At 48.7% G+C, this 25,000-nt stretch overlaps 1 protein-coding gene across 2 annotated transcripts in view; it reads left to right on the top strand.

Annotated features, from left to right (window-relative positions):
* The window catches only part of nav2b (neuron navigator 2b), a 76,577-nt gene that overhangs the window by 35,192 nt on the left and 16,385 nt on the right, over positions 1–25,000 (top strand). For both annotated transcript variants that reach the window (XM_035531995.1, XM_035531994.1), the window contains exons 11-18: positions 14,015–14,144; positions 16,290–16,569; positions 17,257–17,869; positions 20,165–20,325; positions 20,608–20,790; positions 22,051–22,103; positions 22,469–22,492; positions 23,308–23,382. In XM_035531995.1, coding sequence (XP_035387888.1) covers positions 14,015–14,144; positions 16,290–16,569; positions 17,257–17,869; positions 20,165–20,325; positions 20,608–20,790; positions 22,051–22,103; positions 22,469–22,492; positions 23,308–23,382 — 1,519 coding nt within the window. The remainder of the gene's footprint in view (positions 1–14,014; positions 14,145–16,289; positions 16,570–17,256; positions 17,870–20,164; positions 20,326–20,607; positions 20,791–22,050; positions 22,104–22,468; positions 22,493–23,307; positions 23,383–25,000) is intronic.

Raw genomic sequence — 25,000 nt, 5'->3', positions numbered from 1 at the left:
TGTTTGGGTGTGTGTGTGTGTGTGTGTGTGTCTGTTTGGGTGTGTGTGTGTGTGTGTGTGTGTGTGTTTGGGTGTGTGTGTGGGGTGTGTGTGTGTGTGTGTGTGTGTGTGTGTGTGTTTGGGTGTGTGTGTGTCTGTTTGGGTGTGTGTGTGTGTGTGTGTGTGTGTGTGTGTGTGTTTGGGTGTGTGTGTGTGTGTGTGTGTGTGTCTGTTTGGGTGTGTGTGTGTGTGTGTGGGTGTGTGTGTGTGTGTGTGTGTGTGTGTGTGTGTGTGTGTGTGTGTGTGTTTGGGTGGGTTACTCACTGTCCCTCATCTTATGTCAGATGTGTATCACATAGCTAAAGTGCTGCTTTCCTTCTTTTCGCCCAATAGGATGGGCAGTTTGTCAGTGTTAGACACTTAAAATGAAGGTGGATGGTCTCAAAAAGTAAATTTGCCATATTTATTCAGTAAGGAAGTGCAGCTCTGTCTCTACAGTCATTTTTACATTGCTGGCAGTCTTTGTTCTCTGGGTAGTCATGACCTTTTATCTCTCTCTCTCTCTGTCTGTCTCTCTCTCTTTCTGTCTGTCTGTCTCCATCTCTCTCTCTCTCTCACTCTGCTGTAAATCAGGAAGTCATAGTTATGGGAAATAATCAACACAGTGTACAAGCAAAAGTCACAACCACAACTCACACAACATCTTAGTATTGACAAGTAAACAACAACAATCATGCAACTGTAAAACTGTGTGTATTCTGGAGTATAATCACACAAAACACACACACATGCACACATGCGCACACACATACACACACACACACACACTCATGCACACACAAATGAAACATATATTTGTTTCTGACAGACAAGCGCAGTTTGGCACCCCTCAGACCACGAGAAGCCCTAATAAGGGCTTTTCTATAACCTGTCCAGGTGTGTTCTGGGAAGCTAGTGCCCAGTAACTGTCAGGACGAGTTCTCCTCTTTGAGTGATCCATCGGAGTTTGGGATGATCTAAGTCCTGATGAAATGTGCCTTAGGGTTCGGAATTCGGTGAGAATTCCTCCAGGGTTTTTTTTAACTTGCCTAACTACTTCATATGATATATAATTTAAGGGAGTCTTTAAATTCTCTGTGAACTGCCCAGTAGTGATGGAAGTGAAATAAATTATTAGATATATGTTTTTCCTCCCACTTTCGTGAAATGGATGTAAAAACGAGGCTTGGCTTTGAGGGGGTGTCCGGGGTACGGGGTGGTACGTCTATACATATGAACAAGCTAACAGACTCCCCTTTCAGACTGGAGCTGGTGAGGGTGGTCAGGGTGAGCCACCTTGCTCTGCCTGGAGAAGTGAACCTGCAGGCTTAGCTGCCAGACCCTCTCTCATACAGACCTGACTGAACACCAGACCCTCTCTCATACAGACCTGACTGAACACAGACCCTCTCTCATACAGACTTGACTGAACACCAGACCCTCTCTCATACAGATCTGACTGAACACCAGACCTTCTCTCATACAGACGACTGAACACCAGACCTTCTCTCATAGAGATGACTGAACACCAGACCTTCTCTCATACAGACCTGACTGAACACCAGACCCTCTCCCATACAGACTTGACTGAACACCAGACCCTCTCTCATACAGACCTGACTGAACACCAGACCCTCTCTCATACAGACCTGACTGAACACCAGACCTTCTCTCATACAGATCTGACCGAACACCAGACCTTCTCTCATACAGACTTGACTGAACACCAGACCCTCTCTCATACAGATCTGACTGAACACCAGACCTTCTCTCATACAGACGACTGAACACCAGACCTTCTCTCATACAGATGACTGAACACCAGACCTTCTCTCATACAGACCTGACTGAACACCAGACCTCCTCTCATACAGACTTGACTGAACACAGACCCTCTCTCATACAGACCTGACTGAACACTAGACCTTCTCTCATACGGACCTGACTGAACACCAGACCTCCTCCCATACCGACTTGACTGAACACCAGACCCTCTCTCATAAAGACCTGACTGAACACCAGACCTCCTCTTATAAAGACCTGACTAAACACAGAGCTCCTCTCATAAAGACCTGACTAAACACCAGATCTCCTCTCATACAGAGTTGACTGAACAGAGACTGTCTCTCATACAGACTTGACTGAACACCAGACCTCCTCTCATAAAGACCTGACTGAACACCAGACCTCCTCTCATAAAGACCTGACTGAACACAGACCCTCTCTCATAAAGACCTGATTGAACACCAGACCCTCTCTCATAAAGACCTGACTGAACACCAGACCCTCTCTCATACAGACCTGACTGAACACAGACCCTCTCTCATACAGACCTGACTGAACACCAGACCCTCTCTCATACAGACCTGACTGAACACCAGACCTTCTCTCATACAGACCTGACTGAACACCAGACCTCCTCTCATACAGACTTGACTGAACACAGACCCTCTCTCATACAGACCTGACTGAACACTAGACCTTCTCTCATACGGACCTGACTGAACACCAGACCTTCTCTCATACAGATGACTGAACACCAGACCTTCTCTCATACAGACCTGACTGAACACCAGACCCTCTCCCATACAGACCTGACTGAACACCAGACCCTCTCTTATACAGACCTGACTGAATACCAGACCTTCTCTCATACAGATCTGACTGAACACCAGACCTTCTCTCATACAGACTTGACTGAACACCAGACCCTCTCTCATACAGACCTGACTGAACACCAGACCTTCTCTCATACAGACCTGACTGAACACCAGACCTCCTCTCATACAGACTTGACTGAACACAGACCCTCTCTCATACAGACCTGACTGAACACTAGACCTTCTCTCATACGGACCTGACTGAACACCAGACCTCCTCGCATACCGACTTGACTGAACACTAGACCCTCTCTCATAAAGACCTGACTGAACACAGACCCTCTCTCATACAGACTTGACTGAACACCAGACCTTCTCTCATACAGACCTGACTGAACACCAGACCTCCTCTTATAAAGACCTGACTAAACACAGAGCTCCTCTCATAAAGACCTGACTAAACACCAGATCTCCTCTCATACAGAGTTGACTGAACAGAGACTGTCTCTCATACAGACTTGACTGAACACCAGACCTCCTCTCATAAAGACCTGACTGAACACCAGACCTCCTCTCATAAAGACCTGACTGAACACCAGACCCTCTCTCATACAGACTTGACTGAACACCAGACCCTCTCTCATACAGATCTGACTGAACACCAGACCTTCTCTCATACAGACGACTGAACACCAGACCTTCTCTCATACAGACGACTGAACACCAGACCTTCCCTCATACAGACCTGACTGAACACCAGACCTCCTCTCATACAGACTTGACTGAACACAGACCCTCTCTCATACAGACCTGACTGAACACTAGACCTTCTCTCATACGGACCTGACTGAACACCAGACCTCCTCGCATACCGACTTGACTGAACACCAGACCCTCTCTCATAAAGACCTGACTGAACACAGACCCTCTCTCATACAGACTTGACTGAACACCAGACCTTCTCTCATACAGACCTGACTGAACACCAGACCTCCTCTTATAAAGACCTGACTAAACACAGAGCTCCTCTCATAAAGACCTGACTAAACACCAGATCTCCTCTCATACAGAGTTGACTGAACAGAGACTGTCTCTCATACAGACTTGACTGAACACCAGACCTCCTCTCATAAAGACCTGACTGAACACCAGACCCTCTCTCATACAGACTTGACTGAACACCAGACCCTCTCTCATACAGATCTGACTGAACACCAGACCTTCTCTCATACAGACGACTGAACACCAGACCTTCTCTCATACAGATGACTGAACACCAGACCTTCTCTCATAAAGACCTGACTGAACACCAGACCTCCTCTCATAAAGACCTGACTGAACACCAGACCTCCTCTCATAAAGACCTGACTGAACACTGATACAAAACAGCAGAAAAGGGCCGTAATGAGAGATTACAGCGACCTCAAGTAATAGCAACATCAGGAACGAGAAAAGCTCAAGAGAAGAGGGCTGAAAGAAGAGCTGGAAAAGATGTGGAAGGTGAAGGGTACAGTCCTGGGAACAGCTAAGATACTACGCAGGTCCTTCAAGCTCCCAGACTTCTGGTAGAGGACACAAGCTTGAAAAGACCCTGCAGAGGAGAGTGAGTGGGGAGCATTATATAAGCATATATAAGCATATATAAGCATATAGAATCATTTACATGCAGGACAGACAGTCTGGTCTACGAATGCTGCACTCTCTCAGCAGAGCTGGCCTGGGAACAGCCAAGCCACATCCCATCAGCCCTCACTCTGGGGAAAACACAACTCGAGGGCAGAAGGGAGGGGGAGGGGCTATCAGAACTCAGCCAACCCTAAAAAAAACCACCACCTTTGACCCAAATCTATATGCATCTCCACATTTCAGCTCAGATGTGTTTTTTAAAGTCACTTCAGGTCAGTTGTGTTGTTCTTTGTATATACCGGTTCACAGCCGCTTTGACCTGATACTCGGGGCACAATGTGACACTGGAGATGTTATTTTCTTAAATGCTCACTTTCTGTGTTGTGGGGTGGTGTATGTTTGGATTGTCCTCCATAGCTGGGTGGGTGTGTTACAGGTGGTCCTCGGGCTCTGACTTCAGATCAGTTTGTCATTTCTTTCAGATATCAGATGGAGTCTGATGTTCTGCACACTGTTCTGTTTTGTGACTCAATTTCCTTTTTAAAATGGCAGGAAAGGGACATTACCTGAGGGAGAGAGCTTCTCCACACACACACACACACACACACACACACACACACACAACTCACACACATGCGTGCAATCAGACATGTCCCACTCCACTCAATGACATCATATTGTACACATGGTTTGTGAATTCCTCTGTAATATCCTGTCCATGTAGGGGTGTTCATATTTCTGGGTTGTGATGTCTGTAGTTTGTGTGGGTGTGTGTGTCAGAGTGCCAGTGTAATCCAGTCATGCTGTTTCAAACACTTTTCTGAAACGTGAGCGCCTGTCTGGCTGAGACTGGGGACTGGGAGAGCACCGAAAGGCTAAACTGGGATAAACCCACACACACACACACACACACACACACACACACACAAACACACACACACACACACACACACAGACGCGCGCACATACAAACCCACACACACAAACCCACAACCCCCCCCACACACACACATATGCACATGTGCACACACACGCACACATACACACACACACGCACATACAAACCCACACACACAAACCCACAACCCCCCCACACACACAAACAAACCCGCACGTGCACACACACACACACACACACACGCACATACAAACTCACACACACAATCCCACAACCCCCCCCACACACACAAACAAACGCGCACACACACACACACACGCACATACAAACCCACACACACAAACCCACAACACCCACCCCCCCACACACACAAACAAACCCGCACGTGTACACACACACACACACACGCACATACAAACCCACACACACAAACCCATAACCCCCCCCCCCACACACACACACATACAAAACCAACCACACAAACTCACAACCCCCTCCCCACACACACACAAACAAACCCGCACGTGCACACACACACACACGCACATACACAGACTTCATACACACACACACACACAGACTTCATACACACACACACACACACACACACAGACTTCCTACACACACACACACACACACACAGACTTCATACACACACATCCACACCCACACACACACACACACACACAGACTTCATACACACACATCCACACACACACACACACACACACACACACACACAGACTTTATACACACACACACACAGACTTCCTACACACACACACACACACAGACTTCATACACACACATCCACACCCACACACACACACACACACACACACACACAGACTTCATACACAGCTCCTGTCAACAGCTACGGAAGCTTTGTGCTCACCACATGACACCAGCCACCACAGCACAGTCTGTTAGATCCCCTCACCCCATTCAGAAAAAGGTCACATGCTTTAAGAGCCATAAGTGTTACACACACACACTCGCACACACACACACACACACACACTCACACACAAAAGCAATGAATTAGCATCATTTCACAATTACCAATGATGTCTCTCTTCCTGCGTGTGTGTGTGTGTGTGTGTGTGTGTGTGTGTGTGTGTGTGCAACTTACCTGGCTCTCTGAATGGGGTTGCAGGTGGGGGAAGCCATCATAACAGCTGTATTACAGTTGCTGATGTCTTGCAGGGGCGTTTTGACCCAGTGGGTGCTGGTCGATTAGGTGAAGTGTGAGCAGCTGTGCAGGAGCTTCTCCAGAATTCCTTACGCAGAGAACGGAATGAGGAGAACAGAATTCCACTTTCTGTCTTGTATATTTTTTTCTCTATAGTGCCCAGAAGGTCTGTCTGCTTTGAGGTTTAGAGTCATTATGGGTTTTCTTGTTTTCCTGTTTGGCAGTTTTGTGTTTGGAGATTGTTTGATGGCCCCTAAGAGACTGTCTGTCTCTGTCAGGTCAGGTATTCAGAGGGTTGGGCATCCATGAACCAATACACAAATCTGCCAAAGACACAGAGAAAGAGACGGGGGGGGGGGGGTCCAGACAGAGAGAGAGAGAGAGAGAGACAGAGAGAGAGAGAGACAGAGAGAGAGAGACAACAGGAGAAAGAGAGAGCTTGGGGAGGAGTGAGACATGGTGGAAGAAGATGAGGAGATAGATATTGGAGACAAATCCATACACACACATGCAAATATGCACACTCCCACAGACACACACGCATATGCACACACGCAACACACGTACACATTCGGAGTGAAAGTGGACTGGAGGTGTGTAAAAGCACTGGTGGTGTGACAGGCGTGCAGTGTGTGAGGCCCCTGGGGGGCCTTCACTCACTCTGTCCTCCCACTGGGTGACTCGCTTACACTCCCAGCAGAACACACACAGGGTGTCCTACCACCCAGCTCATCAGCCTATCAGAACCCATCGACATGCTCACCGAGGAAGTAGGTCGCATGTGTGTGTGTGTGCGTGTGTGCTAACGCATACACCTGTGCCTATGGGTGTCACTACAGCCTGACAGAGACAGAGTGTGACTGCGTGCTTGTTCGTTGACCTGCCTGTGTTTTCATAGAGCTGTTTGACATATGTGTTTATTTGAGATGGATGTTATCATGAAGTCATTTTTATTTTCACTTTTTTCAATACGATTCCTCAGAAGCCATTATTAACACCGCATCCCTGCCTGTGTGTGGTTCTGTGGTAAGGACACAGTGAGATGACACCAAGCAAAACCTGTAAGACCTGCTCCAGGCTGAAGGCTGGGGTGCTCCCCTAACTACAGATACTGTTACTGGCAGAGATAGACAGCGAGAGAGAGAGAGAGAGAGAGAGAGAGAGAGACAGAGCAAAGCTCTTGAGTGGCCACCTCTAATTTGGTGTGGGTCTGGATTTTAGAGGATGTGTTCATTAACCTTAAGTCCATAGGCTTAGGGATCAATGCGGGGGCATTGTAACAACTGCGGGGGAGGAGGATTCTCCGCTCGTGTTTAGACGCTGTGCGGTGCTCATTGTGTCGACATCTTGAACACATTAAACCTGGGTTTGGGGTGTCTGGCTGCGTCTGGACAGGGTAGGTGAACCGAGCGTCTAGCACGCCGAAGGGTCGTGTATAGCTCGGGACATGACCTCTGACCCCCAGCCGAAGATAAGAACGAGAGAACTAACAGGAAGAGAGGAGCAGGCATCCCACTTGCCGCTGGGCACCAAGCTACAGAGGGAGAGAGAGAGAGAGAGAGAGAGAGAGAGAGAGAGAGAGAGAGAGAGGGAGAGAGAGAGAGAGAGAGAGAGAGAAGGAGGGAGGTAGAGGTAGATGGAGAGTGGGTAGGCGTGGGGGGGGGGTGCTCTGACCCCCACTTATCTGTCATCAGCTGGGGGAAATGGTCACTTCCTCTCCCACTGCTAATGCATACTGTGCATGAGTGACAGGCCCCAGATCAGTCATTCACCACAGTCGTGTAAATGAATCTGCTGCTCTGCAGTACAGATGCACTGGTGATACAAGCCTGCATCCTGATCTGGGGAAAGTGTTGCGCTCCTAACAACAAGCACATGCGCCACGGCTGCCGCCATGGCACAGGGTACTGGGGAGGCATGGAATTTTGTGTTGGCGGAATTCCTCCTCGGAGTTGTTACAGAACGCAGGACAGCAGCCCGACTCCAGATGCCCGCTGACCCGTCCCCAGTACTGCGCCGTTTGATGGGATGGTGTCCAGTCTCTCTCCTGCTCGGTGTGTGTGTCGATATCAGTGCGCACCTCCCCACAGGCCTGAGGCCTGTGCGCGTCACACCCTGGGCTGTGGTAATCAGGCTTAACAGCACCAAAGTGCGAGAACAGCCCACGACCTCTTTACATGCTAATAGAGGGACAGAGATAAAGTGCGGGGGGGGGGTCCCGCCAACCCCCTCGCTCTACTTCTTCTAGTACTGTGTGTAATGTGTGTGTGTGTGTGTGTGTGTGTATGGGAATGACACACTGGTCTCCTGTCCCCGTTTGACAGTGCAAGGTGGTCTGACAGAAACCAGTGTGACTGTTTCCTTCGGCACAGCCAGTGTGTGGTACCACAAGCCAAACAGGTCTGAACAGAGGAAGAGCGTGAGAGAGACAGACATGTCTGTTTGGGCAAGTTTGACTCTCAAATGTTGTGTATTTACTACCTAAAACTTAAATATCTGTCTTCATGCTGCCGCAGTAAGTTAGTAACTCCACCTGTGTCCAGTGCAGAGAACAGGGTGGAATGGATGGTGTTTCTTTTTCTTTTTAAAGTTTAAATAAAAAAGGAAACATTTATATTCATGAGATAATTATAGATGTAAATTATAGTGAGGGGAGGGGCCTCAGCTTAGGAAACCTCAACCACACTCCACAAGGGGCATTCTGTAACACACAGTGCAAGAAACAGCTCCTCCAAAGAGTTTGCATATTCAAATAATTTAAAAAAAACAACCAAAGCCCAACTCAACAACAGTAACATCAACAGACAACGTATGCAAAACCCACCTCATAGCCATGAGAGAGCTATGGCAGAGCTCAGGGGAGAGCAGAAGTCTTTCAATAAGAACAGTGCAAACTGGGATTTGTTGGTGTGGCAGAGAGAGAAAGTGTGAGAGAGAGAGAGAGAGAGAGAGAGAGAAGGTAGAGACAGGAAGCATTTTGAATTCCACATACTCATTTGGCTCATTGAAATCTCTGTCATTACACATGGCTGAGAAGGTGTGTGTGTGTGTGTGTGTGTGTGTGTGTGTGTGCCTGGTGATTATCCATATAGCAGTGGTGTTCATGCATTTCCACCACTGTCTAAATATAGAGCAATAAACATTAGCATTTTGTGTCTGTGTTAGTTGGGTTCGGTACTAGCTGGCCGGGGCTCAGATTTCATCATAACACTGCCAGTGTTCAAACACACCACAAACTCTCCTGCCTTGCTAAACCTTCCCCAACATTTTAACTGAGTTGTGTCTGATTGGCCGTTTGGTAATCCTGTTCTTCCGCTGAAGTTTAGGGGAGTCTGACCTTTGACCTTGTGAGCTGACCCTGAAAAGCTAAAACAGTGGAGTGAACTAATTGGACTGCTTTTCAGCGGAGTCAAGCAGTTTAAATCATCCTTGTGAAATCCAGTCTTCATACACCCCGCTGTCCAGGCCGGCACACACACAAACACCCCCATAAGAACACACACGAGGTTTAAACGTGGGTTCTCTTGTGTGTACATGTACACACTCGTGTTTGTACCTTGTGTGTGTTCGTGCTCGGGTGTTTGCCACACTGGCCGTTATCGCTTAGTTAAAAGTCTTTGAACTGTCTCGACCTCTCTCTTCTTCTAAAACACACACACACAGAGGCACAACCGCCCGGCTTGAACCTGTATTACTGCTTTGCATGTATGATGTCAGCTGGCCTGCCCTCCCACCTGGTGTGTGTGCCTCCCTGATCCAACGGTGAAACCTGCTCTGTGGATCATTGTGTTTGCTGAGCTTAGCCACATCGCTCTGGGTGGAAACATCCGCGGACAGACGCGCTGTCGAGGGAGAGCAGAATTCTTTGATCGGTGCATAATACTGCAGTGCAAGACTGATCTGAAATCAGTTGTGTGTGACCAGTGTCCTCTCTGTGCTTACTCTGCTGAGATCGGTTTACTTCTCTCTGTCTGCCTCTCTGTCCTCACCCTGGTCTCACTTACTTAAGCCACTCCCCCTCAACCTGTGGTTGGTTCCTTCTGATGTGTGTGTGTGTGTGTGTGTGTGGTGTGTGTGTGTGTGTGGTGTGTGTGTGTGTGTGTGTGTGTGTGTGTGTGTGTGTGTGAAGGGAGGTTAGGTCTCCAACGCTCTTCTCTCGTCACTTATTCTTTTGACCCAACTGAGCAAAAGACAGAAGCAAGTAGACAAAAAGACTGAGTGAGAGAAAGACAGAGAGAAAGAAACGCAGGGAGCAAAGGACACAAAGAGGGGGAGAAGGAAGAAAGAAAGAAGAGAGAGAGAAGGAGGGAGAGAGGAGGAGGAGGAGGAGGAGGAGGAGGAGGTGAAGCCATGAAGCTTCCCGCTACACAGCTGAGCTTCAGCGGTCGCTCCTGTGCTGTTCTCGCTGTTCCCGAGTGCCCCCCCTGCTGCAGCTCCCCCTGCTCCGGCACCACTGCTCTGGACTAGTGAGGCGGAATTTTCCTTTGTTTCCTGATTTATGGAGACAGTTCCCTCTGCAACGTGGGACTGTTTTTATGTGTGTGTGTGTGTGTTGTTTTGCTCTTTTCTTGTATGACATATTTTGGCTTTGTGTTTGTGTTGTGCTGAGTCACTTGTTCCCGTGTGTATCTTTTCTTATGTGTGGATTGGAGGAGGCAGTTTGGAGTTTTTGAAGGTTGTGTGGAGAGGTTGTGTGGACAGTTTGTGTGGAGAGGTTGTGTGGACAGGTTGTGTGGACAGGTTGTGTGGAGAGGTTGTGTGGACAGGTTGTGTGGACAGGTTGTGTGGAGAGGTTGTGTGGACAGGTTGTGTGGAGAGGTTGTGTGGAGAGGTTGTGTGGACAGGTTGTGTGGAGAGGTTGTGTGGAGAGGTTGTGTGGAGAGGTTGTGTGGAGAGGTTGTGTGGACAGGTTTACATTTACATTTACATTTATGGCATTTAACTGACGCTTTTATCCAAAGCAACTTACAATTATGACTGAATACAACCTGAGCAACTGAGGGTTAAGGGTCTTGAGATGATGAAGCTAAAAACATTAACTTGCAGTAAGCGAAGGGACAGGAGTTCAAAAAAGTCTCAGTAAAATACACACACACACCTACCTCCCTCCAGAGTTGGGAGACAAGATTAGTGTCAGTGCTACGGCAGGCTTGCCTAAATTGTCTATCTTATGTCAAATAATTTCTTAGCAAAAGAAGCTGACGTACAAATGTTGTGAGAGGGGATTAAACACACCCGTTACCACAAGGCCTGCTAAACACACCTCGTTATCACACACCTCATCTAAACACACCTCAGTGAGTGTGACCCTCACAGGAGTCCAGGCCTAGCAGGGAAGGCTCCGCTGAACAGGACTGCTCTGGGCAGGTCTCTGATGTTCTCGCTGAGCATGGCAACAGTGCAGAGGCAGCAGGAGATGTGAGGAGAGGAGATGTGAACACAATTTAGGAAAGCCCGCCGTAGCACTGACACTAATCTTGTCTTCCGACTCTGGAGGGAGGTAGGAGAGAGAGAGAGAGAGAGAGAGAGAGAGAGAGAGAGAGAGAGAGAGAGAGAGAGAGAGAGAGAGAGAGTGAGTGTGTATTTTACTGCCACTGTTTTGAACACCTGTCCTTCAGCAAGCGCTGACATTACTGAGAGTTAGAGAGATTTTTATGCATTTTTATCCAGCATTCACCAGTAGATCTGCATTCAGAAGTGAAAATACTGCTTACTTATCAGTATTTCAAATCCTAAGTTTAATGTTCATAATATAGTCAATATTGTTAATTCATAATTTGGTTTGAGTTCACACAGGCAGCTAATACACAATCAAATGTCTCAGGAAATTCCCTTTTTGAAAACATCTCTGTATTCAAGACCGGAAAGCACTTCAAACAGAAGTTTAATAGATGCTCTCGGTCCAGCGTTTCTGAAGGAATACTTAAAGTGTGGCAGTTACTGAGCAGAGTACGGAGGGGATTCATTTGCTGTATTAGAAAGAGAGAGAGAGAAGACGGAATTCTTCAGATCGGTGGAAAAGTATCACTCTGGCCCACCACTGCCACACACACACACCCCCCCCTTTCTCTCTCTCTCTCTCTCTCTCTCTCTCTCTCTCTCTCTCTCTCTCTCTCTCTCTCTCTCTCCCGTTGCGCGGTATAAAGAGGACTCTTCTGTCCATGTGCTTCGCTGTTGTGAGGCTGTGTGGGAAACACAGGGGGTGAGGTGCTTGCTGCGCTGGACACGCCAACACTGACTTCTGTGTGGAAAGCGCCATTTGGGCTCTAGACGTGTGCTGCACTGCCGGACAGTCTCAGCTGCCCTTTAGCGTCCGCGAAACAGAGTGCTCAAATGCGATGGCTGGTGTCTTTGTTGTTAGCAGGTCTGTCTCAGTCTTTAAGAAGTGTACCTCGGCCACCTCGGCCTGTTTATGTTAACCGTTCGCATTACCTGTCAGCACACATGATATGATGGGGGGGGGGGGGGGGGGGAAGGAAACCCATCATAAAGAAATAGCCCCCATGGAGGAGCGACTCGTTAATGCCAAAACACAGACGGAGACAAACGCCTGCGTAATGTGTGTATGTGGCCCATTGGTGCCACCTCAGCGAGTTGGGACAGAATTGCAGGGTGTGTTCGCTGCTTCACCTCCATTAGCTCCGTCTCCGCGCGTTTCGCTTGGATGGCCGTGATCGAAGGGGAGACGTAGCAGGTGCTGGCGGTAAGCCGGTATCCTCGTGCCAGACCGGAGACACGGCTACCGCGGGCGGCCACACGCCTTTTTGCGTTAGCGCGCGAAGCTCCGAAGCTGCGCGTGTCTCGGGTGGCGACTGCGCGCGAAGCTGTCCTGTATAGCAGCTGGCGGTTTTGACTGCATGGTATGTTCTACCTTCAGTACGCATACGGGACGATAATCTGCATTGCTTTACGTTTAAGTCGTTTATAACTGCCTTACAACTAAGTGAATAAAAAAAGTTATTTTCTCGGGCGAACTTTTCGCGCTCGGGATCACTGATTTTCGGCGTACGTGCCAGTATAAATACGGGTTTTCTTAGGCAACGAGCATCTCTCCTGCGTAGTTGTGAGGTTTGCGGGACGCCCTAATGGCTTTGGAAGTCTGGCGCTGAAGTTTAGTTCGCAGCGCGGCGCCAACCCACTAATTTGTGCGATGAACTAATCCAGAGTTTTGAGAGACACGGAGACCGCTTTAAAGTCACAAGCATGAAAGACATGCGAATCTTTGTTTCTTCTGGACAGAATGGAGAGGTGAAGCTTCTCGCATCCGTCTTTGTAGTGTAGCTCACCCTTCAGGAGTTTTACCTCGTTTTATAAAATGCTTAATATTTTGCGTTACATCAAATCATTAATGGCAATATTTTTGTAGGTGTGAAACATAGCCCGTATGAAGCACCCATGTCACGTATTCCTGAGTAGTTTATTTCACAAAAAGTTTACATTTATATTTACATTAACATTTTTGGCATTTAGCAGACGCTCTTATCCAGAGCGACTTACAAAAGTGCTTTGTCATTTACTCAGAATGTATCCTAGCCAATACAGTAGGTCAGACTCAAAACACTGTCTAAGCCACACAATACTTATTTTAAGTCTGAGTACATTCTCTCATTGCCCAAACTCATGCCCTGTTTGTGTGTCTGTCTCTCTGTCTGCCTGCCCGCCTGTCTGTCTGTCTCTCAGCTGGGACGACAGCAGTTCAGTCAGCAGTGGCATCAGTGACGCTCCGGACACAGATGATCTCTGCACCAGTGTGTCCATGAGATCCTACATCACAACCCCATCTGGTCCACGCAGGAACACAGAGGAGCAGGTGAGGATTTGGACACTGGACCAGAACTGTCCATTCAGAGAGAGAGAGAGATAGACAGAGAGAGAGAGAGAGAGAGAAGTATAAAGTCAGTCTACCTGTTTTTTTGATTAGATTATCCTTATTGTCCTAGAAGGGCAATTTTTTTTTGTCAGCAGTCAACCAGAACAACAACAGCAACAAAACAAAACCACAAACCAAAAACAAAACGTCTATAACAGCACTGATCCACATAAAGTATACAGTCAATGTCACCATATTAGCATTAGAGAGGGATGTAAAAAGAGTCTTGATTAAAACAAAAGCAGTGATAATACTCTCAAAACATACACACCCATGTTCTAGACAGAGTCAAGACAAACCTATTCGGTTTCCCATGAGGCTGCGATGTTTCCGGTGGTGCCGGCGTCAGGGACATTAGAGGCAGCCCTCAAATCCGTTCGGCTTTTCTTTTTGTCAGACAGGGACTGATGATCAGTACGCTACTCTGGTTTATGTCTTTAGTTCATGTTTAATGTTGACCAAAGACAAAGAGACTAAAATGAGACCAGAATGAGGGAGTTACACCCCCCCACACACACACACACAGTATATAAATGCTTCTCTTCTCGCTCCGCCAGCAGCCGGTCCAGCATGGCTCCATCGCTCATCCTACCCGAGCTGTGTAGTCAGTACCTGAACCAGACGCTCCACAGACACACATTGCTGGGGGTCGTCCCGCACTCTGTTTTAGGCTCATGGGAATTAATGCTGTGTGTTTTTTGTCAGGGTGGGTTGGAAAAGATTAACCAACGTATCATAAAATCTCTCCCCTTCCCGGTCAGACCTTTTAAGATCTTTTTAATTTGACGTGCATCATCTCTGTCGGCGACTTCCCGCGGTCGGCTTTGATCTGGGCCGTGCTTCCATGCGGGCACCTCCTGGCTGTGCTGCTGTTCATTAGACTAAACGCTGGTGGCCTGGTATCTGCAGCCAGGCTGCTCTGCCCTGGGGGCATGACTCACCTGCCCGGCTGGCCTAGCTCCCAGCATGTGGGCACGTAGCGGACGGATGTTCTGTGCGGCAGAGAGGCCTCGGGAAGCAAGCACTCGGGTTTCTCTGTGGCTTGTCAGTGAGGCAGTGGCAAACACACTGGGAATGTTGAACAACGTGTGCCTGATACTCAAGGCACTGACCTCCACGTACAGTCTCCGAATGACCTGTGACCCAAGGCCAAACTCAAACGCGCCAATAAAGGCCTGAGCCAAAAAGATCACACAGGCCAGGAACCGGTCACCTCTGACCTCCATCTCTCTGTCTCTTTCGCCCTCTTACCCTCCCTGGCCCTCATCTGTCGTTCTCCTTCTTACTCTCTCGGGTCTTTTTCTGCCTCTCTCTCTCTCTCTCTCTCTCTCTTTCTCTCAGCCCACTTACATTCTCTCATTCCTTCCACCAGACCCTGTGGTTGAATTTATTGTATGAGTATTGCGATAACGGTGTTTTGGATTTGGGGCCTGATAACAACTGAGGCCATTAAAATTCTTTCCTTGGCAAGGATGTTTTATAAGTATTTTCAGTAGCAGTTGAACAATGACCTTCTCTGAAACCAGATGATGTCATCCTGGCCATGTCTGGGGAGGCGCTGCAGTCCAGAAGCTCTGTTTATTTGGGGAGTCTTGTAAAGGACCCAGGAGCTCCAGCTTTGCTTCGGCCGGTGGTGAATTAACCATGAACATCCAGGTCATTAGCAGAGAGGCTGCTCAGTGGGCTTTGAATCTATGGGCCGGCTCAGTGGGCTGTGACTCTATGGGCCGGCTCTGGCGGTGTTGACTCTATGGGCCGGCTCTGGGCTTTGACTCTGTGGGCTTTGACTCTATGGGCTAGCTCTATGAGCTTTGACTCACATCTCACTCATGCTGATACAGTGAGTATGTCCTTCACCACTGGCAAACAGCCTGAAACTGCTGAAGTGCTTTGTTCAGATGGAAGTTTGCGTGAACAGTTAAGGTGCAGGATAGGTCCATGCTGTGAAAATCTGACATGGTTTGAAAATAATTATATTCAATTAATTCATTCATTCGCTTTGTTTGTTCTATTTTGACTTTGTTGTTGTTATTGTTACTTTAGTTGTTGTTTTATTTTCTTTTGTTTAAAATTTATATCCACCAGCTCCAGACAGACACAGAGAAGCGTACTGCTATTGAACACAACCCCCTCTGGAACGACGAAGACCTCAGGCGACCGGACGGCTGTTCAGACACCAGTGTCAAGATGGACGCCGGGTCAAGGTGGTGCCACGCCCCCTCAGTCTTCTCAGACGAATCAGAATGCAACTTGACAGGGTGCAAAACAACATCACAGACGGGCTCCTGGAGGTGGGGCATGAGTGGTCAGATGGGCGTGACTAAAGCTCTGACGAACTGCAGCTCACTGAAAGTCCACGGTAATGGTACGTATGAAAACCGTCTCCGTGCTGAGTCACCAGAGACATTCCCAGCTCTGAAGACATTCATTTATGTTGTTTGTGGGAGTTAACAGATGATGGAAATCGAGCAAAATAATCTGTAAAAAAAATCATGTTGAAAATATGACTAAAATATGGAAATAGAACCTGAAAGGATGAAAGGTACTCCACATGGAATAATCCTTGCCTGAACCTTCACAGTCGTGGTTCTCGAGGACGCATTTGCTCTGCATTTGAGTCCTTTCTGAGCCTAGGTGTGTTCTTATGGGTGGGACAGGACATAACTCAGTGGTGCAGGTCTGCTGTACTGGGTGACACTGTTCTCTGCCAGGATTAGGCTTGCCGATGGTATCGTCCAGTCGACCCATGAAGTTATGAGTAAAAGAAAGAACCTCTCGTCTCATCTAAGGGTGCTATCTTTCTCATCTCGCGCACACATGCAGCAGGGCCACATGTCTCGCTTTGGTTTCGTTTGTTTGAGTGTAAACGAGAGGCAGCAGCGTGGAGAATATCCGATCCTCAGCTGTAGCCCATGGGTTGCCTAACCTGGGGTTGTGTGAGTCGGTTTCAGTGAGGTGTGAGGCCGGTAGGTCCAGACACGTCCTGACTGCTGAACTGTCGGTGGTAGTCTCAGCTCACAGCTGATGAATCATGAAGTTTATCTCCCTGCAGGCAAAACAGATGACGCCAAAGTGTCGGAGAAAGGTCGTATCTCCCCACGCCCCAACGGCCTCCCCATCTCTCCCCCACCACGGCAGATAAACGTCACTGAGGGCAAGAAGCTTCTGTCCAAGAAGCCCTTGAGCAGCTCTGCAACAGTAACCACCAGCGGTGCCGTGGTAACCGGTGGGTCTTCCCCTCTGGGGAAGATGCCCTTGTCTACTGGCATCACTGCAACTCGCCTGGTGGGTCGACAGACCAGCGTTGATGACGGATACCTTCCCCCGAATGCCAGGACCACCCTCCAGTACCGGAGCCTCCCACGGCCTAGTCGTGCCAACCGAAGCATGGGCACTGTCCACGCTGCCAACCGCCCCACCGCTTATGGAATAAATCCTAGCATTATCAGCAAGGGCACCACCACCCTGCCCAACCCAAAGAGCCGCAGGTGCCCGACGGGCGCTGCCAACCAGACGGATAGGGAGAAGGGCGTGCTCTCCGACGCAGAGATCCCGGCAGCGGGACTGGAACCCGCAGCCAGTGGGGGCACCTTGACGGGTCAGGGTCAGCCTGGCAAACGGACAGGAGCGAAGTACCCAGATATGTCGTCCCCAACAATGTGCAGGTGAGGGTTCTTGCCGGTAGAGCTGGCATTAAGGTGCTCACCTCTTCTGGACATCAGACAGAGACACGGTCCGTCGTCACCCTGGACCGTTCTAGATCTTAGGCTGACGACTGGCTCATATAAAAATCGCTCGTTCCAGAAACATCTGTTGACCTGCATTTGTTAAAAAGGGCTGAAAGGTTGTAATTACTCAGGGAATAGGCCTTGATCATTTCAGTCATCAGTTAGTAGGTAAGCGTTTATGTGTTAAAACAGCACACACTGCTGGAGTTTAACACTGCTGATCTAAACAGATCTGATTAGCTCCATTCACCAGTGTGTGAGCTAACAAGTCGTTACAGCTTCTCTTCGTGAAGGCGACGACCAGACCTCCCTCGAACGGCTTGTTCGCTAAGCATAAAGTAGTCGTCGGCTGGGCGAACCCCGCTGCGTGCTCTCGAACGTTCCGCCGCAGTGTTGGAGCATGTTCAGAGGCAGCCGCGTCTCACCCCGGGCGGTTTGACGTCAGCTTGCATGAGCTTCTTTGATCCACGGACTCGATAGATCACAGGCCACTGCTCCAAGCCTGCTCACACCCTGTTCCCGTGCAGCACGGAAGGAGACAAATGAAAGACTGATCAGATCAAACAAATGCCAGACAACCCTGATATTCAAACGCTGGCAACTGGCCTTCAGATATCCGTGAAAAGAGCTGATCAGCCAAATGTATCGGTATGAAGCCGGCAGGGAAGGTCCCACAGTCACATGCAGTCACATGCACCAGCCCTGTGCGTGAGGGTTGTTGGCATGTTTTTGATCAGATCGAGCCTTTGGCTGCGGGTTCTTAGTGTTTACTCTAAGCTGTGACGGATTGGTGTGTTTATCAGTGCTGAACTGTACTGCAGATAGGCCGATGGTATCGTCCAGATGACCCATGAAGTAATGAGAAAAAGCAAGAGCTTCCTGTCTTATCAGGGGCACGGTCTTTCTTATCTTCGTTATCTTCCTTAGTGAAGAGTGAGGCTTGTGTGCCCTCTGAACCAGTCTGCATATAAAGAGAAGTCAGAGATTTGGAACGTTTCCCTTAACTTCCTCTAAGACCACTGTATTCTGTTAGTCCACTTTGCGACCGTAATTTCCTCCATTTAAAATGCTTCAGGAAGTTTTTCGTGGCACCTCAGTCATTGTTCTGCTGTTCATTGTTTTAATGCTAATCGGAGCACCTCTACTTCAGTGACTCCTCTCACTCTCCTCTGGTGCCTGTGATCATGTGAAGATTCTTTGGAGGTTAACCAAGCATTGAGAAACCTGTCACCATCTCAGAGAACACGAACAGTCCCGCCATCATCTCCAACCCTCGCGCCTCTTCTGTCCACCAGGGCGGCTCTCTTGAGGCCCCAGCAGTGGGTAGTGGAGGTGATCGCGGATTCCTAGCGTAGCATCCCCGCTCCCCGCTGGCCCCTCCCAGAACTGGCAGCGTGCGGACAGGTCTCTCAGGCAGGTGAGAGAACCGGAATACGATCCTCAAACCTAAATCCTGGGGGTGGATGTTCGGAAGGTCCGTTCATGCAGACCAAACAAATACAGACAAAGAGGGTGGCTGCGTTTACAATGTTCCAGAAAAAAACGGAACCGTGTTCATTGGATCGTGATCGTTGCTGTTTGCGTTGTCATGGTCATGCAGGTCATACAGTAGACCCCTATCGTGGTTCCTCTCTGTCCTTCGTGAGACCCTCTTTAAGCAGAACAAACATTCTGCTGTTTGTGAGCAGGAATGATTCTGTGAGGTGTTGGAGAGATGAAAGCGCGATCTGTATCACCCCACGGCGATCTCTCTTCTTCTTTTATTCTCTCATTATCTCCCTCCATTTTTTTGGCTTTCATCCAGCGACCCTTTTTACCCTGTTGTGTCTACCCCTATACCCTCCCCCTTTGCTTAGTAGCCCCGCCTCCTCCCCAGACGCTAACCCCAAACTCGGGCGCAGAACATTGCCGCGGAGACCGGAGTGTGTGTAGTCTTCCAGGCTCGGTGGGGTTAGCCGTGTTTCCTGTGCACGCGTGGTTCCATACACATGTGGGATTTGGAGTGTCTGATTGGTTAGTGCAATGAGCGGAGCTGAGTGCTTTTAAATGAAAAGTCCGGCTCATGTGCTTGGGGCGTGTGCCTCATAACATTGTGATGGCTTGATTGTGCCCTTGTTGTTGGTCCGGTCATCCTTGTTGTGTTGTGTGTGTGTTTGTTTTGTGTGTGTGCGTTTGTGTGTGTATGAAATGTCTGTACTTCACTTGTCCAATCAGTGTGCTGCATTTCGGCAGGTATGCCCACCTCCCCCAGGGGCGGGACAGTGAGAATGCACGTGATTGGTTGCGTTCTCATTCTGCTGCTGGACTGCAGGACTCAGGAAGCTCTTCCCCATTTTCACCTGCCGCCAGCCTCAGCTCACCCACTGGCACACGCTTAAATATCACCACGACTGGTACACACACACACACACACTCTCTCTCACACACTCACACACACACACATGCACACACATGCACTCGCGCGCACACACAAACACACACACTCACACATATGCACGCACACTCACACACGCACACACACACTCATGCACACACGCACACACACTCATACACGCACGCGCACACACACACGCACACACGGGATCCACACACACAAAAGGTGTCTAGAAACAGGAATGGTGCCCCTAGATACTCTGAACCTTGACCCTTCGTGATGTTTTTCTTTACCTTATTAGGCAGCACCCCCACGGCTATGCCAATGAACCTGGCAACCTCGCGTACCTCCAGCGGCCTGGCCAATCAGGACGGCCCGCATGACCCGCATAGCGACTATCGCCCACGCCATACATCAGTGTCCTCAGAGGAGAAGAACCGCGCCATGAGCAATTCCGGATCTTTCCGCGAGGTTCTGGAGGAAGGTGAGACTGGACTCCGCCAGTACTCCGTCTGCCTTTAACGGCTACAGATCAGGACCCCGCCTGTTATTAACGTCCGACCACTGGAGGCTTTCGAATAACAAACACGTAGACTTGTTTTGGCAGTGACTGAGTGTCACGTGAAAGAGATCCAGACGCACACAGAATGCTGGGCGCGTTCTCCGTAGGCTGAGCAGTAGGCCCTGATGTTAATGGTCAGCTTGAGTGCTCCTGTGTTGGTACCATGCACCACAGATCAACTCCGCTATGACAATCCGCATCCAGTCATGTTGTCATTGTGCTGAAATTGATGAGTAAGAAACATTTCTACTGCCGTAAGGACTAGTGATGTTTCCTGTTGATTTGATGCCAATTTTACATGTTGGTTTTACACATGTTGATTTTACACGAGGCGTGTGTCTGAACATAAGGGCCCTAGTTACGAGCTGGCCACCATGATTCAGGTTCACTCTGTGCCCCTGGTGCCAAATAAATCAGTCGGACCTTTTTGGACCAGATCAGGAGCCTCAGATGCGCGTAACCTGATATGACACTTTTATCAGTGCTTTTGATGTACTATTTTTTCATAGGTTTTTTGGTGAGCGTTTCTTGTTTTAAAACATGCGATAACATGGCCTGACCTCATGTTGACCCCGGTGTGTGTGCTTTCTAGAGAATATCTAAACCCTGCCTTTGACAAAACCTCCAGAGCCCACAGTTAAAAGTGGACACGTCCTGCTGTTAGAGGACACGTCCTGCTCCTGCTTGTCCAACCGTGGTGTCGTCAGAGATGTGGTTTTGTAAGCGATGCTGTTCCACTCAGAGAGGTCGTCAGGTGTTTTTGTCAGGTTACTTTACACACCGTGTTACTTTACTTTACACTGGACGAGTGTGTGTTACTTCACACGGTATTTTTCTTTACACACTGTATGTTACTTTACACAGCATTTTCTTTGTTAGTGTGTCACTTGAACAGACACTTGACACGGCTCTTATTTTTTCATTTTTATGGTCCACACACACACACACACACACAGGACATTAAGAAAGTGGAATTTTAAAGTGTTTTGGTTTTTTTTTACACCAGAAGCTGTCTAAGCACTGATGTAGCTCTCCGCCCATTAGCATGTTGTAGCATCTCCTTGTCTTCAGTCTTACTGCAGTCACGATGAGTCAACTCAGCTACAGAAAGATATCAGACACGTCACCTAAATGTCTGATCTTTCCTGCTTTTCTCTCTCTCTCTTTCTCTCTGCCTTGTAGTGCACGGCTCCAGTTTGTCTCTGGTCTCCAGCACGTCTTCAGTCTATTCCACGGTGAGTCACACTCCCAAACGCCCTTACCCTGTGTTATAACACATCCATTTAACAGATGAGGTTGCATGTCCTGTGCGTACCGCAACTGCGCTAACACATCTGTGCACCATCACTTATGTTGGCGGCCTTTAAGCGAAGTCTTCAGAATTTAGTATCGCTCATCGAATAAAGGGCAGTATTAGATGACTCCGTGAACTGTGATGTGTATGTGCTCCCTTTGTGTAAAATGAATGCGTATAATTACTGCTGGGCTACTCGAGAAGACTAGAATAAGACTTTAATAGTGAGGAGGTCTCATGTAGGACCAATGGCGAGGTATTTGCCCTGAATTAATAACAACTGTGTGCCTCTCCTCCGTCCCCCAGCCTGACGAGAAGTCTCAGTCTGAGGTAAGTTTTCTCTCTTTTTTGGCTTCATTGCTTAGAATTTCAAGACCAAACTTAGTCTGACATTGGACTTTCACTTGCATGGCTGTTAACATTGGACTTGCTTTGATGTAGCCCTATTCAGATGCTTTCCTACAAGCCTGTGTAATTCTAATATCAACACTAGCTGTTTCTGACAGGAATTGCATGTTTTCCGAAGGCTGGTGTCTGGTCAGAGTGACTTGTTTTTACACTGATCCAGGATCAAGCTCCTTTGGCCAGCTAGTATAAGCAAATCTGTGAAACTGGTCCAAGACCTGTGGAAATGATCCACATCTAGCCCCACGTTTGTGTATGTCAGTGTCATGGAAACCACAGTGCGGCGCATGGGGCCTCCCAGCAGATACTGGACTCAGTTTGCAACTGACGTCCTGGTGCGGTGTGTGTTTGTGTGTCACTGACGTCCTGGTGCGGTGTGTGTATGTGTGTCACTGACGTCCTGGTGCGGTGTGTGTTTGTGTGTCACTGACGTCCTGGTGCGGTGTGTGTTTGTGTGTCACTGACGTCCTGGTGCGGTGTGTGTTTGTGTTTCACTGACGTCCTGGTGCGGTGTGTGTATGTGTGTCACTGACGTCCTGGTGCGGTGTGTGTTTGTGTGTCACTGACGTCCTGGTGCGGTGTGTGTTTGTGTGTCACTGACGTCCTGGTGTTGTGTGTGTTTGTGTGTCACTGACGTCCTGGTGTTGTGTGTGTTTGTGTGTCACTGACGTCCTGGTGCGGTGTGTGTTTGTGTGTGTGTGTGTGTGTGTGACTGGCATCCTGGTTCTGTGTGTGTTTAGATTCGAAAGCTTCGGCGGGAGCTGGAGGCATCCCAGGAGAAGGTGTCTACCCTCACCATGCAGCTGAGTGCCAATGTGAGTGCCAACAGTTACAGTCCTGCTCCCATCACACTCCACACAGCAACAGGTGCCATGGCAACCTACTGAGCAGTTACGACTTCATTAGATGCACTGACTGATTAGGGACACCTTGCAGATGGGGGGTTAGAAACTCATTCACGGGTTGCCAGGCCCAGTCTGTCAGCCATCCTCCAGTTCTGGTTCAGCTCTCGAGCTTTTCTGTTGCCGTCTTGCATGGCAGTGTATCAGCACGGTTTATTATTGCGCAAATTATATGCTTGCTTTGTAATGTTTCTGGGTACTAGAATTGTATCCAGCAGTGTCTCACTTCAATCTTGGACTCTAACCTCTTGTACTGACTACGACACGTTCTGTGAGGGAAAGCATCTGGTAAATGTGTAAACTCCATGATCCCAGAGCTGAGCCTGACGCCCACTAGCATGCCAGCTCAGTGCTGTGTTGGGAATGCACTTATAAGAAACACACTGAAGTGGTCAGTGGTGATGATGAAGGTTGATTATGATGATGACGTTGTACTCGTATGTTGTGGAGCAGAGAAGCTGTTGTGCTGTGCCTGGTGTAGCTGCTGCTATAGCCTGCATCAGTGTTTGCTGTGTGTGGTTTAGTGTTTGCTGGGTTAGTGTTTGCTGTGCTGCTGCAGCCTGTCCGTGTTTGGGTGCATGGTTTAGTGTTTGACGTGCATGGTTTAGTGTTTGCTGTGCTGCTGTAGCCTGTCAGTGTTTGCTGTGCATGGTTTAGTGTTTGCTGCGTGTGGTTTAGTGTTTGCTGTGCTGCTGCAGCCTGTCCGTGTTTGGGTGCATGGTTTAGTGTTTGACGTGCATGGTTTAGTGTTTGCTGTGCTGCTGTAGCCTGTCAGTGTTTGCTGTGCATGGTTTAGTGTTTGCTGCGTGTGGTTTAGTGTTTGCTGTGCGGGGTTTAGTGTTTGACGTGCTGGGTTTAGTGTTTGCTGTTTGTGGTTTAGTTTTTGCTGTGCATCCTTTAGTATTTGCTGTGTGTGGTTTAGTGTTTGCTATACTGCTGTAGTGTGTCAGTGTTTGCTTGCATGCTTTAGTGTTTACTGTGTGTGGTTTAATGTTCGCTGTACTGCTGTAGTCTTTCAGTGTTTGATGTGTGTGGTTTATTGTTTGCTGTGCTGGGTTTAGTGTTTGCTGTGCGTGGTTTAGTGTTGATACCTGCCCTCATTTGCTTTTAAATGGCAGATCAGATTTGGTTGTGTTTGGTATTACTTGAAGTGGAATTATTCGCTCCATGGCTTCCTTCAGTTCAGAGACACACCACAGCCCGCACTGAACGTCCTGCCCTCATCCAGGTGCAAGTTTCACAACACATCCTAATGCTCCTCTACCCTGGGACACCTCGGTCAAGGAGGTGAAACACACGCACGCGCACGCACACACAAAGACTCAGTGTTTTTGGTGTTACCTTTTGGCAGTGTTTACCCAGCAGTAGCTGTATTTAGAGTTTGCTTTAGGTCATTTAAAGCATGACACAGACACACACTCAGACACACACACACACACACACATGCCCAGACACACACTCCCCTGTCTCTGACTAATGGCAGCCATCCAGATCTGAGGACTGGGTGCTCCCCAGTTATCATCTTACGTTT

This window comes from Electrophorus electricus, chromosome 12 (assembly GCF_013358815.1).
Source record: "Electrophorus electricus isolate fEleEle1 chromosome 12, fEleEle1.pri, whole genome shotgun sequence".
NCBI classification, from domain to species: domain Eukaryota; kingdom Metazoa; phylum Chordata; class Actinopteri; order Gymnotiformes; family Gymnotidae; genus Electrophorus; species Electrophorus electricus.
This window is presented reverse-complemented; position numbering and strand designations above follow the sequence as displayed.